The sequence below is a fragment of the Neofelis nebulosa genome, chromosome 12, assembly GCF_028018385.1.
Source record: "Neofelis nebulosa isolate mNeoNeb1 chromosome 12, mNeoNeb1.pri, whole genome shotgun sequence".
Lineage (NCBI taxonomy): Eukaryota > Metazoa > Chordata > Mammalia > Carnivora > Felidae > Neofelis > Neofelis nebulosa.
In genome coordinates, this window is record NC_080793.1 from 18,829,521 (window position 1) to 18,842,913 (window position 13,393).

Consider the following 13,393-nt stretch of genomic DNA (forward strand, 5'->3'; position numbering starts at 1 on the left):
CCTGCTGTTCACCCCTCTAAGACACTGATGAAGAGACTTTCAGCTGCTTTTCCGATAGGACGGCATTTCAGTGCCGAGAACTGTCCCTGGAGACCATCTAGTCTAACCCGTTCATTTAAAATCTGAGCAAACTGGGACTTGGGGAAGGAAAGAGACTTGCCTAAGGCCATACTGCCAAGTGGAATCATAGCTGAGAACAACCATGTGTACTGCTCTGGGCCAGCCGGATTCCCATACATCATATGAGGCACGCGATGGAAACGGATCATCTACCCTGAAGTGTGCCTAAGCTGCACACTCTTTTCTGCCCAGCCTCTGTCTGCCTGTCTCCCTGTCATTTCCACCCAATCATCATCTAGCTCAGGGTTCCTCTGCCTCAGCATGACTGACATTTTGGACTGGTTAATTCTTTCTGGCTAAATCTATACATTCCGCAGCATCGCTGCCCTCTACCCACTAGATGCCAGTAGCATCCCCCCATTTGTAACAGCCAAAAATATCTGGACATGGCCAGATATCTCCTAGGGGCTAAAATCCCCCCAGACGGGAACCAATACATATTTATCTTTGTCTCTATCTCTCTTTATGCAACAGCACACTTCCATACATGCATGCACGTGCATGAGTGCACACACACACACACACACAAACACACACACACACACACACAGAGGATAGGTTTCATTCCCTTAAAAGTAAGTGGGGAATAAGAGCAGTCTAGAGGGAACTAAGTGTAAAGTTTGAAGTCTTCATCATGTGAAGCTGCACACTCCCTCATTTTTAAGATTCTGCAGATTGAAAGCGGAGACTAGACTCTGGGCGTATTACTGGGACAGTAGTCAGGGCCTCGGAGAACACCCAGCATGGTCACTCTGTTGAGCCCTAGCCTTCCCAGATGAAGACGCTCGCTGAGGGAGGCATCATTATCCAGGGCTGCAAAGAATGGGATCATTGAATCAAGGGGAAAATGGCTGAGTAAACTCAATGGAATATTATGTGGTCATGAAAAAACGTCTCCTTTAGAGAAACGGAAATTACCTGGAAGGATGCTTTTGTCTTGTGATGTTAAGTGAAAAAAGGATGGAGCAGAAGTGATTAGGAAGAATGCTACCATGTGGAAACATGTAGGGAGCATAACATTAAGTAAAAAAAAAAAAAGAGAGAGAGAGAGAGAGAGAGAGAGAGAACATAAAATTCTATCTATGCTGTGATTTCAAAGATGTGTAAGTTAAAAAAATGCATGTGTACATATAGACATGTACTAGAAGGGAGCATGAAAAAAATCAAAATTAAAGAACTACAATGTTTGCTTATAGGGCCTGATTCAGAAACCAGGGTCTTTTCTGACATTCGGTAATTGGTCTGTGTTCACACACAGCACACTTTGAGTGTAAGAAGAGTTCCTGGTAGTGTTAGTGGAACACAGAGGAATAACTCACTTTCTTTGGTCTCTTTGGTATCTCTCAAGCCAACTCATGACTTAGTTGTGTCAGCACAAAGTGATTACCAGGCTGAGAGGATATTTGTATGCACTAAGAGGCAAGGGGTGTGTAAAGAAAGCAATCAAAGGACAGAGTTGGAAACTTGAATTCCAAATGTGGCTCTGCCACGGACTTGCGTGTGACCTTGGATAAGCCCTATTCCTTCTGTGGATCTAAGTTTCCCCATTGGTAAAACAGGGCTAATAGTACCATGTTATTTTCTTCAGAGCAATGCTCGGCAGTTGAAATGAGATAAGAAATGCTAGAGAGTTCGGTATACTAGAAAGCGATTAATAGATTACTCGTCATCACTACCACCACCACCATCATCCAAGTCATGCTCATCATCATCATTATCATTGCCACTAAATTTATTCCTGTGCTAATCCAATTTCCTCCTGAAGAAGTTTCTAATTCTCACCTAAGTGCATTAGGGCCTCCTTGTCCCATGGCCAAGTTGCTACTCCTGCCAATTCCTCCTCCGAGGAGTTTGCAAAGAAGATATTAAGGTGTGTTGATCCATCCAGTCTAAGAATGTTCTTCAGTTCATTAACATCCAAGTATGCTCTGTAATAGAAAAAGAACCTTAGCTGTCATCACCATCCAAAAAAGGTACTCTTCAAATAACAGCTATTCCCCAAGTAATTAAGAGCTACTATGTGCCAGGCACTTCGTTAAACACTTTATAAACATTACCTCCGTGACTTCCCCCCAATGGTGTTATAAGGTAAGTGAGATGATCCCATTTTACAGCTGAGAAAATTAAGTCCTTGTGAGTTTAAGAGATTTGAGAAGTTTGCTCAGCTTATAAATAGCAGAGTTCAGTTTAGAAACAAGATTTACCTAAAATCTCTATCTTTGCTCTTCAGGGCTCTGCTATCTTGACTGGTGACAGGGCCACATAAATGTGGATGTAAATCAAAGACACAGACCATGGAAAAGGCAACATGTATTCTAGTCTTGGCTTCTTTTCTATTTCACTCATTCACTATGAACGTCAAACCATTTATTTGGCAAACACGGACTATACTAGGAGGCCTGCTCTTATCTGCACACCAACCTTGCAAAGAGGTGTTATTGCTTCCTTTTCAAGATAAGGAACACATGGTCCAAATGTGATTACATAGGTTGCCCAAAGTTACAGAAATGGGTTTCAAGGCCAATTCTGTCTACCCAGGAAACTTATGCTCTTGTCACCGGGCATCATGCTGCCCGCCCCCCCCACCAGATGATTCTACATTCTGTATGCCTTTATTTGTTAGTCTGTAAAATGGACTTAGGGATATTGCATTTGGAATGGCTGCCGTTGTAGACTGGCATATCAGGAAAGTGAACTAACTCCCCATTATCATCATTAGCTCTTCAATATATACAATGAACACATGTTGGCGAGTGGAAGAGGTGGTCTTTGAAAAGAGGCTGGCATATCCTAGGTGCTCAATAAATAAGAACTCCTCCTTCATAGAGTCTGGCTCTCCTATCACCACAGAGACACTAATGCTTTCCATCAGTCACAGGCACATTACTCAATGGATCATTTTCTAAATCAACAGAGGCATCTTGCTGCTTTCTCCTGAGTCTTTCAGCCCCCATTTTATGTCTGCTGTCATGTATCCTTATGAGCAGCTGATAATCATTTCTTGAGTAAGGCTGGAAATGAACCAATGAATCACTGAATAAAAATATACATAAACAAGCAGGCAGCTTGGTGTAGGAGGTGAGATAAAGTCTATGAATAATGATATTTAGTGTTTGATGGGCTCTTCTATGTGGTCAGACTTTACATGGATTATCTCCTTTCATCTTCTTAATAAGACTGAGGTAGGTAGTATCATTATGCCCATATTCCAGAGGAGGGAAAAGAGACATAAAGAACTTTCAGAGCTTGCTAAGGTTGCAGAGCGAGTTGAAAGTGTTTACCTTTTTCATAATGCTATCTGTCCGTGACAGGTTGGCCCAAATCCTGGCTGGTAGAATACTTTTATGACAGTTCCCTCTCTTTTCCCCTCCTGGAGTCATAGAAGAGCCTCCTGTATGTGCAAGAGTAAGCCCAAGATCCCCAGCACAGCCTCCAAGATACTGCCTCCTTCTATAGCCTCACCTCTCTATCTGCTCCCTCTTTCGAATTTCCCAGTGTGGGTTGGGGGTGCCCACCATGACGCATCATCCATGATGCCTTCACTTGAGTTGTTTGTTCTTTCTGTCAGGGACTCGGTTCCCCATCTCGTCCCCTGATAAACACATCCAAAGCCCATTCTGGTACCCCTCCTCAAGGAAGTCTTCTTTGATTCCCACCACACCTCCTCCTTTGCCATCTCTGCACTCATCCACCTCGTATAAGTACACACATTCACACTATTCCAAATCATCACTCCACCTGTCTATATCCACCACCATCTGTGGCTCCCTGGGGTGGGGAACATGCCTTATCCATTTTTGTTTACCCCGTTCTCAGCATGGGGCTTGCCACGGGTCAGCACTCAGTTGATGTTGATGGGGTTCAATTTACACTGGGAAAGAAAAAAGCTAAAATACTTAGGCCCCAGTTTCCTTCCTAGAAGGCCTATTTCTTTGCTAATACACTGGATTAGCAGCAGCTATCTTAGTGCTTCACAGAGCATTCCTATGGGTCACAAACCCATTCCTCTACTCCAATGAGAATAGACATATCTGAGACCTAGAGAGCCCTCTGGTCCCCCACATCACCAAGAGCCCAGTGATCATGTGACCATAATTTTTTCTGGCTTTTCAAAATAAGGTGAACATAAGTTGGTGATACAGACAGGAACAGGAGAGGTCATAGATATGTCTGGGTTGAACTGACCAGTCTCCAGGATAGTCATATGCTCAGATATTGACCTGAAATATTGTTGCCATGCCTTCTCTCCCTGAAAATCCTACCTTCACCTTCTTAGACTGGAAGCCTTCTAAGGAGTTTCAGTCAGTCTATTCTGTGACCAGAGAAAGAAAGAGGAAAGAGAAAACCAACATTTATTAAGCACTTGCTGTCCACCAGCCCCTATGCTAGACAACACCTTCTATTCCGTGTCTGCAGTATTCAAAGCCATGCAGCCCAGTGGGTACGAGGACTTGTTCTCAAGCCAGAGTCCTGGGTTTGAATCCAGGTCTTCCACTGATGGATCTGATGTTTGGATCACGCTGGGCAATTTACTTCATTATTTTTTGCCCCAGCTTCTGTATACACAAAACAATCTACCTTCGTTGAGTTGCTCAGAGGATTTGGGCGGTAATAAAGGAAAAGCGTAAAAGACAGAACAATACCTGGCATGTAGGAAACCTCAATAAATGTTTAGCTATTTCTATTATTTACCCCCATCTTAGAGATGAAGGGACAGGGGTTCAGAGATCACATAAACAGTGACGAAGCCAAGCACAAATCTCAAAGTGTCTAATTCTTCCCACGAGCTCACCCTCATTTCCAGGCTCACTCGGGGCCATGGTGAAAAGGGAAACAATGTGTGGGCGAGTGAAAACAAAAGAGAAGCCGAGATTTTCTTGGATCAGCCCATTCCACATTATTTATTATTTTCTAATTGATTTGTCCATTTCCATCAAGCATTCTCTCAGGCAGAGGACACAGATGTTATTAGACAAAGTCACCTCTTTGCCCTGCTGCTCTGGGCTGGGAAGGCTTCAAGAGGGGAAGAGATGGGGTAAGGTGGGGCAGGGGAGACATTTTAATTGGTTGTTTATTCAGTTGTAATTACAGAAGCCTATCTTTTCTGGGGGTGGTATTAGTCCTGGCCCAAGGCAGAGATGTGGGATGTTGGAGCCTCTCCCTTGCTTGTCCATGAGGTGTGTGTTTTTTTTTTTTTTCACACTTTGAGAAGCCTCCATTTCCCCCAAGAGGAAGACTCTATGGCACCCATCCAGGGCCTTGGCTCCCCGGCCCCAGCCTCTCTCCTCTCCATCTCTTTTGGGGGGATCCACCCAAAGGAAAACAGCTCTGTGGCTAAGAGCCTTCCTCCTGCTGGCTGAGGTATTCCCACAAATGCAGAGCCAAGCTGGATCATCAAGGGAAAATCTCAGGGGATAGGAGTCCATGTGGGTATTTCCTTCTCTTCCCCTACCTCTTTAAGAGAATGTCTAATCCCTCCTGTCAGGGAATGGAGGGAAAAGCAGAGCAGGTCAAATGGAGAGGGGCCATTAGAGTCTGGGGAGTTGGGTGAAGAGGGGAAGGAAAAGGACTTGTGCAGGGCCACTTGGCTTTCTGTTTTGCAACTGTGGAACGCTTGGCCCTATGTCTACCTTGCAAATTGGTCAAATGCATTAAAAAAAATCATTGCCCATGATCCATAAAAAATCCATATAAATCCAAATCTTGGTGTGTTTATTAATTTACATGCCAGTACTACTCAGGGTTAGATGGACAGACCTACGGCCATGGGCAAGTTGCTTCACCTCTCTGCATGTCACTGAGCATACCAACAGGTTTAAATGGGACAGCTCAGCACAGCCTGGGCAAACACCCCCCCCCAGGTCCTGGTCTCCTATTTTCTCCTCCTGGCAACAACAACAACAACAAAAAAACCCTAAACTGACAGTCTGCCTCTGGATGGTTCCCTGAGTCTCAGCTTCCAGAGTCTCATCCCCACCATCCAACCTTCTTCTTCTTTCAGCAACCTCAACTTCAAGTTCTCAGAGTCTCCCCACTCCTAGAACTGCTGAGTTTCCCCAGCTATGCCCACTCCTATGCGTGTCCATTCGTTTTCCTCCTCTACCTCGAAACCTTTCTTCCTTAATCTCTGACATTTAAAATCTTCCTGCAAGGTCCAGCGTACATCCACTCCTGATCACCATCACCTGTAAAATGGGATGATGACAGCCACCTCTCGGGCTGGGGTGGTGGGTCTAGAGGTCACACAGAGAAAGTGCCTCACTCAGTGCCTGACATGTAGCTGGCACTCATTGATTAGCATAGTCTATGTTCATTACATTATTGTTATTACCATGTTAATTATGAGCAGCACCAAAATGATCACCTCTAGCTACAAAATGACTTCTCCTTCCTGACAGCCTCCCCCTTCTGGTTCTAGTACTTGTCCCCCTGCTTTATGCTACCTTCTCTGTGAGCACCTGTCTTCTCCATCAGACTATGAGATTCAAGCAGGTGGGGGCCAAGTCTTTATAATTCTCTGTGCTCCCTAAAACTTGAATGAGTGAATGAGCAAGCAAGTGAGCAAGAGAGAGAGACAGACAATCATGGATTAGCAGTGATTGAGCACCACTCTGTTAACTGCAGAATTTCAACACAAGACGAGGAAGTCCAGGCTCAGGGAAGTGAAGTGATTGGCCCGAGGTATTGAAGAAGGGACACAGAAGGCCCTGACAATAAACTTCTGTTCACTAGCCTATGAGTAGCAGCACATGTTCACAAATTAGTAGCATCACTTCTTCATTCAGGTGGACACAGTTCCCTGTGAGGGTGTGTGGCTTAGAGAGTCAAGCGTGGGAGGGGCTGCAGCCCTGGGCTCCCCCTCAGCTGAGCACCCCTAGACACAACCTGTATTGCTTGAGTTTCTGGCCTCTCTCACTACACTCTGCTACCTGGGCTGCAGCTCAGAATCCCTATCTTGGGCGAGGTTATGAATTCGATCGGTGTTTTCCAAATCACAGCCAAAAGAGGGCTAAATCTGCAAGAAGCAGATGCATATTTAAAGGAAGTTTTCTGATTCAAATGGGTTTAGGACATGCTGTGTTAAACAATGTCCAACACGTATGTTTTTTTAGTGGCAAGAATTATCAGAGCCTTTAATACACAAAATGGGAGCAGAGCAGATAGTGTATGAGTGTTCCGGAACATGTGTGACCATAATCCTTTCTCCCCACCCTAACCTCTACCTCAGCCAACAATCAAATTAGCATCACAACCAACAGAGTTTGGTATGTGTTGGGCTCAATTGGAAAGCCCTTCCTAACTCAGACCCTCACCCCAAGCTGCCTCTCTAGAGAGGTGACTTCGTGTCTCTTTGCTTCCTGCACAGCCCATACCCCTGGATCCTGCTCTAGAGGTTGTGGGTCCCCTGGAATGTCAGTTTCAGGGGGGGCCCAGCTCAGAGTGCCAAGGCGCCCAGACTTTACCCCTCTGCCAGAACTGCATTTCAAAGCCATGAGAGCAATTCTGGAGGGAGATCAAAGCTCTCTCAACTCAACTGTCATTAGAATATTTTCTTTATGCATCTCACTCGCTGGTGAGTGCCAATAACATATTTCCTAAATGCACTGGCCTGAGATGGTACAACTCTGTAATAATCTCAATGAGAGGGTTGTCAGGGCCTGTTTTACTGAAAGGGAAGCAAAAGGGAAGTATATTCAAAATGCAGAACAACAACAACAGATCCCTTCAGTGAAATTATGGAAAGCTTGGGTTTTTCCAGCTCTAGAAACAGAATACACTGGCTCTCCCGTTCTAAAGATGGCTGGTCAGAGGTACCTCTCACAGTGAGCCCAGATCAAGACTGACCAGGGTTTGTTTCTATTCCCACTTAAAGCCAACTGACTTCCCCACTGTCGAAGTGCTAGGTGAGGAGATTTTTGAGAAGTGTCCTGCCCCCATTCTGTTCCCTGGGCTCCTGATAGGCTCCCTGATAGGTCATGGGAGTGGTACTGGCCAACTGCTGATGCCCTCAGCTTCGGGAGGATTTGTCTGAGATGCACCTGGCTGTGAGTATGCCCCCTGTAAGCTAGAGGCTGGTGGCAGTTTTTTTCAGGTTGAAGGAAAAGGCAGGAGAGTGCCATAGAAACAAGCACATCTCTTTTTAAAGGAATTTTTAAATATGACAACATAACATTAAATGAAGTGCCTCAGAACCTTACTCTACTTATAGTTTATAGGAAGGACTGTCTTATATAGTGAGAATCACTGCTACTTACTTTCATAATTAAATATTCTTAAATACAGTTCTAGACAGAACTGTTCTGGACTGAGGTCTATTTTTCATTCAACGATGTGAAAATGGGGTACAAGTACACTAAAGTTCATGATGCACATTGTTGCATTCACGATTTTCTTCTGGCATTACCACACCAAGAAATACTTCATTGTTGTAATCACTGGCTTTACAACTTTTTTTGGGGAAAAAGCCTCATCTTGAGAGAGAGAGAGAGAGAGACATTCTAGGGTTCACATCTTACCTCTTCTGCCAAGAAGTGTCCCTGTGACCTTAATGAAGTGACTTGATCTCTCTGAACCTCAATTTCCTCACCTGTAAAGTGGGGATTATAAAATTCAAGCTAGACAGGAGTATAAAAATTCAAGGAGGTAACACATGAGAAAGTGCCTAGAACTATGTCTACCTCATGAGAGGTGCCCAAGAGACACGACTCTCTTTTTAGCTTGCTCATGCAGCTGTAGGAAACTGGCCTTAGCTCTGAATGTTCACAGTATTTTTCTCATCAGAGAACCTGCTCTCATCACTGGACCAGGGTGTTTGTCTCCTCCACAGGTGGTTGACCTGTTTCTGCAACTCACAGAGCAAGTCCTAGAGCATTGCCTATTTGCAAATGCTGATTGTAGCCTGTCATTCCCGAGGAGGATCTCAAGTCCCTGAACCACTACTCCAATTTCAGAACACACTAGACCATTTGAAAATGATTATCAAATATAAAGATCAAAGCCACTCAAGACAAGTCATTAAAGCAAGATAAACCTCAGAATGTTTATTGCATCCATAGCCTTGTTGCAATTAACAAGCATTCTCCAAGCTGTGGCCAGTTCTGAAACCTGGATTCTATGTTTTGATCCCAAGGGTCCTAACGATCTGGACTTTATTCTCTTGCTTAGTTTTATTGTCAGAAATGTCTAAATCTGCCTCTCTTGTCTGTAATAGGAGGCACAGGGTAAAAAAAAAGTGCTTGGAGAGTTTATTAAATTCTCGGAATCCTGAATGATTGGTTTCCAAAATAATAGCTCTTGTAAAGAAGCCTGACACACAATCTAAGAAAAATGTAACAGCACCAATCAAAGAGCAATTGAAAAATCGATCATTCTTTCATAACCTCCTCCCCTTCCCTCCCTGCCTGCCTTCATTTTCCTTTTTTCCTTCCTCTCTGCAAATCATTCATTCCTTCTGTCCCTCTTTTGTTCACTAATACTTACAGAGATTCTATTATAACCATGCCTTAAGCTAGAAACTCGGCATACAAATATGAAAGAGAAACATTTTTCACTATGAAAGAGTTAGCAGTTTTATGAAGGAAGTGAGACAAATAATCAGATGATCACAACATAATGTGATGATACTAATACGACCTACCATTTGGGGGAGTTTACTACTCACTGGCACTGTTGAAGCATTTTTCAAAATTATCTCTTTGAAGGCTTACAATAAAACCCAATGTGCTATACAAGTATGAGTATCCCTAGTTTATAGGGGGAAGAAACCAAGACTCGGTGAGGTGATGCCGTTTTTCCAAGGTCTCTCCACCTGGTCACAGGTGTGGGAGGTGAGCTCTGACTGGTCATGTGTTGGATACCGCAGACCACATCCCTCATCATTAGTGTCTTACTTTCTCTTATGATATGTGTTAGCATAGAGAGGATACTGAACAGGAGAGAAGCAAAGAGCAATGACAATTTCCAAGCTGAAGGTGGATAAGACATTACGGGGTTTATGTTTATACATATATATAAAATTATATATATATATAAAATATATATATATATAAAATTATATATATATAATTTTATTTTTTTTTCATTTTTGTTTATTTTGAGACAGAGAGAGAGAGCATGACCAGGAGAGGGGTAGAGAGAGAGGGAGAGAGAATCCCAAGCAGGCTCCATGACACCAGTGCAGAGCCCAAAGAGGGGCTTGATCTCAAGAACCATGAGATGATGACCTGAGCCAAAATCAAGTGTCCGTCGCTCGACCGACTGAGCAACCCAGGTGTGCCGAAAAATGAATACCTTTCTACCAGGATCTACTCAGCTCCTATTTTTTTTTTTCTCATTAGCCTTTTTATAAAATGGCTTTTAGAGACTGCTGGGGCAGAAGACAAAGAGTCAGGACGCCTGGATCCTGGCAAGCTCAGCTACACTCCCTTGGCTAGCATGATTCATTCTTCAGGACTCAGCCTAGAAGGGACTCTGACCCCTGATGAGTCAAGTATCCATCCTCTGAGCACCCCCAGACCTTGGACTCCTCTTTAAAGCATTTATCCAACTAGCTACATACCTACCTGCAGGAAATTCCATGAGGGAAGAATCACACCTATCTTGTGAAATAATCATTGCTATACCTCCAGCACCTAGCACTGTGCCTTGCACATCACAGGCACACACACATGCATGTGCACATGCACGCGTGCGCGCACGCACACACACACACACACACACACACGCATTGTTAAAGGAATAGTTACTTCACTGAGATCTTTTCTTGGGGTTCTAAATTTCTGCTTTGATAGTCCCATATTCTCAGAGTTTACTTATTTTTGGAAAGCCAATAAGCATGAAGAATATACCCTGATAAGTAAGGACAAATAACAATTGATGTGTGATGGTGTGTTCAAAAGTACCACATCAAACTATTGTTTTCACAACACAAGTGTGCAGTTCTAGGGCCCACAAGCTAGCTCTTCCTGCAACCTCCCTTTCTTCTTGGAGGATCAAAACCACAACTGATAAATAATAGAACTGACCACATTAAGCAGAATACACACAGCTTCCCAGAAGCCCTGTGGTCTGTCTTCCACTTGACGCACAATTAAATAAAGCAAAATCACCTCTTTTTCATAAGTTGGGGCAGCCACCATGTTCTGGATACAGGTGACAGTTCAGTAGACTATGTAGTTTGGCTCTAATGTGGAGTCTCATAAGCCGTATAACTTATGCGACGACTGACTGAACGATATGATGTTTGGGAAGGCTAGAGCAAGAATTACAATATCATCACCGATACGTGTCAGTATGGCAACTTCTAGATTTTAGTTTGAACTGCAGCCCCATACAAATCGTCTAATAGCAAATAGAATCATCTAAAGACACAACTACACAGTCAATACAGTAGATGTAGATCTCTCTGGATGGCTTGAACAAGTCTAGTAGCATCCCCAAATGTGGGTCTCTCAAAGGGTCAGAGGGTCATGTGAAAATCAAAAATTTTAAGTATGTGGAAATAATGAAGACCATGACATTGTATGTCAGGCTATCAAAAGTAGAATTAAATTCAAATGGATTTTTGGAAAGAGGATGCCACATTCAGGGCCTAAGGGAAAATAAAATGGCAGACATGCGGACTGCCCAAGGTAGGGTGCCACCATCAGGCTGTCACAGGGACCTGGATAATGGGAGTCACGTTCTTTTAACTTGTCAGAGAGGAAAACTTCCTTCATTGCTATGCTGAACATGTTGGACTCAATTGGTCAGAGGGAGCAGTAAATACTTTGAAGGCAGGGACTGTCCCCAGTGTCAACACATGGCCTTGCTCATACCTTCCTGATACCAAGCTCCTGAATTATAGTACAGCTCCAGTCCCCACAGGCCTCGAAATTGGATTACAACGTCTGATTTGAAAATGTATGAAAGGAAAAGATCTTAGAAAAATCCTACCCAAATCCTCCCATTTTACAGAAGAAAAAAGTAGAATAAAAGAAGTGACTTACTCTATGCTGGCAAAGAAGTTACTGGAAATATCTAGTCACTTCCTTCCTCCTGTTTTGCCAACCCACAGGTCAAACTGTGTTTTTCTACCATGAATCCTTGTGGGAAAGACCTCTCTCTCTCTCTCATGTCTCTCTTCCACACTCTGTAAGATCCTGAGATAGTCCATACTTGTGTGGCATCCTAGACACTCACTGTTGTCCTCCGTGGCCACAAAAATAGTTTGGGAGTCAGGATTCAGGCTCAAGGCTAAGAGGTGTGCTGTCTGTCTGAACTCAAAAAGGGCTAGAATCACATACACCAGACACCTGAAATGGAGACAATATTCTCCTTACCCTCTGCCCTTCACCACCAGATCACCAAAACAACTTAGCACATGGAAAAGAGAAAGAAAGAAAGAAAGAAAGAAAGAAAGAAAGAAAGAAAGAAAGAAAGAAAGAAAGAAAGAAAGAAAGAAGAAAGAAAGGCAGGCACAGAGGAAAGGAGACAAGAAAACATGCCTCTTAAAACGAAACAAAACAAAACAAAACAGGAAAACGGGAGCCTGTTGGACTTGGGTAAATAAACTGTGAGCAAAAGGCACGGCTGTACACACACTAGTTTTGTGTTTCCAGAAAGCAAGAGTGGGGGTGTGGAAGTCCTCTTCCGGGAAGGTGGAAAATCGGCCAGCTGTGAGCTTGCAGGTACACGCCGAGCTGTGGTCAATTAAGGAAATGTGTTTCACTAAAGCAAAATGTCCTGGTGTCTGTCCATCCCACCCTCTCTCACACCCCCACCACTTTGTTTCCCCCCCGTGGAAGGACGTCTGGCCAAGCAGAGGCTGTCATGAGTGGTCAGTGTCACCAGTGGATGGACACCCAGGGTGGAAAAAGCCCAGCTGCCTCCCACTGGGGCCCTCGAGAGGTTATCAAGCGCTGCTGTCTGTCCAGGGAGCTGGAAATGGAAATACACATCTAGAAAAAGGGGTGACACAGAAGCATCTCCAACTTTCACCTGTAAACTTCACAGAGGTCCTGCTGTGGTAAGAGTAGGGGGCCAGCCGACACCTAGTGCTGCCTCTTATGTGGCTCGGTGAGGTCCTGAGCACCTTAGGGGAGCCCTCTTGACTTCCAGCTCCTTTCCTAGCATGTGCGAGAACCACACAGTGAGTCCCATCCTGGAATCCCAGATGTGCCTCTGCTTTACGCTGGAGATACCTAAACTTACTGTGGTGTGCTGCCTGGGACAAGGAATACGTTATCATTTAATATGTGCAGGGTTTTTGGAGTAAAGAAAATCTATTAAATAT

The 13,393-nt window shown here is 44.0% G+C and overlaps 1 protein-coding gene across 2 annotated transcripts in view; it reads right to left on the reverse strand.

Annotated features, from left to right (window-relative positions):
- The window catches only part of PAPPA (pappalysin 1), a 244,862-nt gene that overhangs the window by 188,573 nt on the left and 42,896 nt on the right, over positions 1 to 13,393 (reverse strand). For both annotated transcript variants that reach the window (XR_009251453.1, XM_058694371.1), the window contains exon 3: positions 1,903 to 2,048. Coding sequence is in view for 1 of the 2 variants with exons in the window: in XM_058694371.1 (XP_058550354.1) it covers positions 1,903 to 2,048 (146 nt within the window). In the remaining variant the exon portion in view is untranslated. The remainder of the gene's footprint in view (positions 1 to 1,902; positions 2,049 to 13,393) is intronic.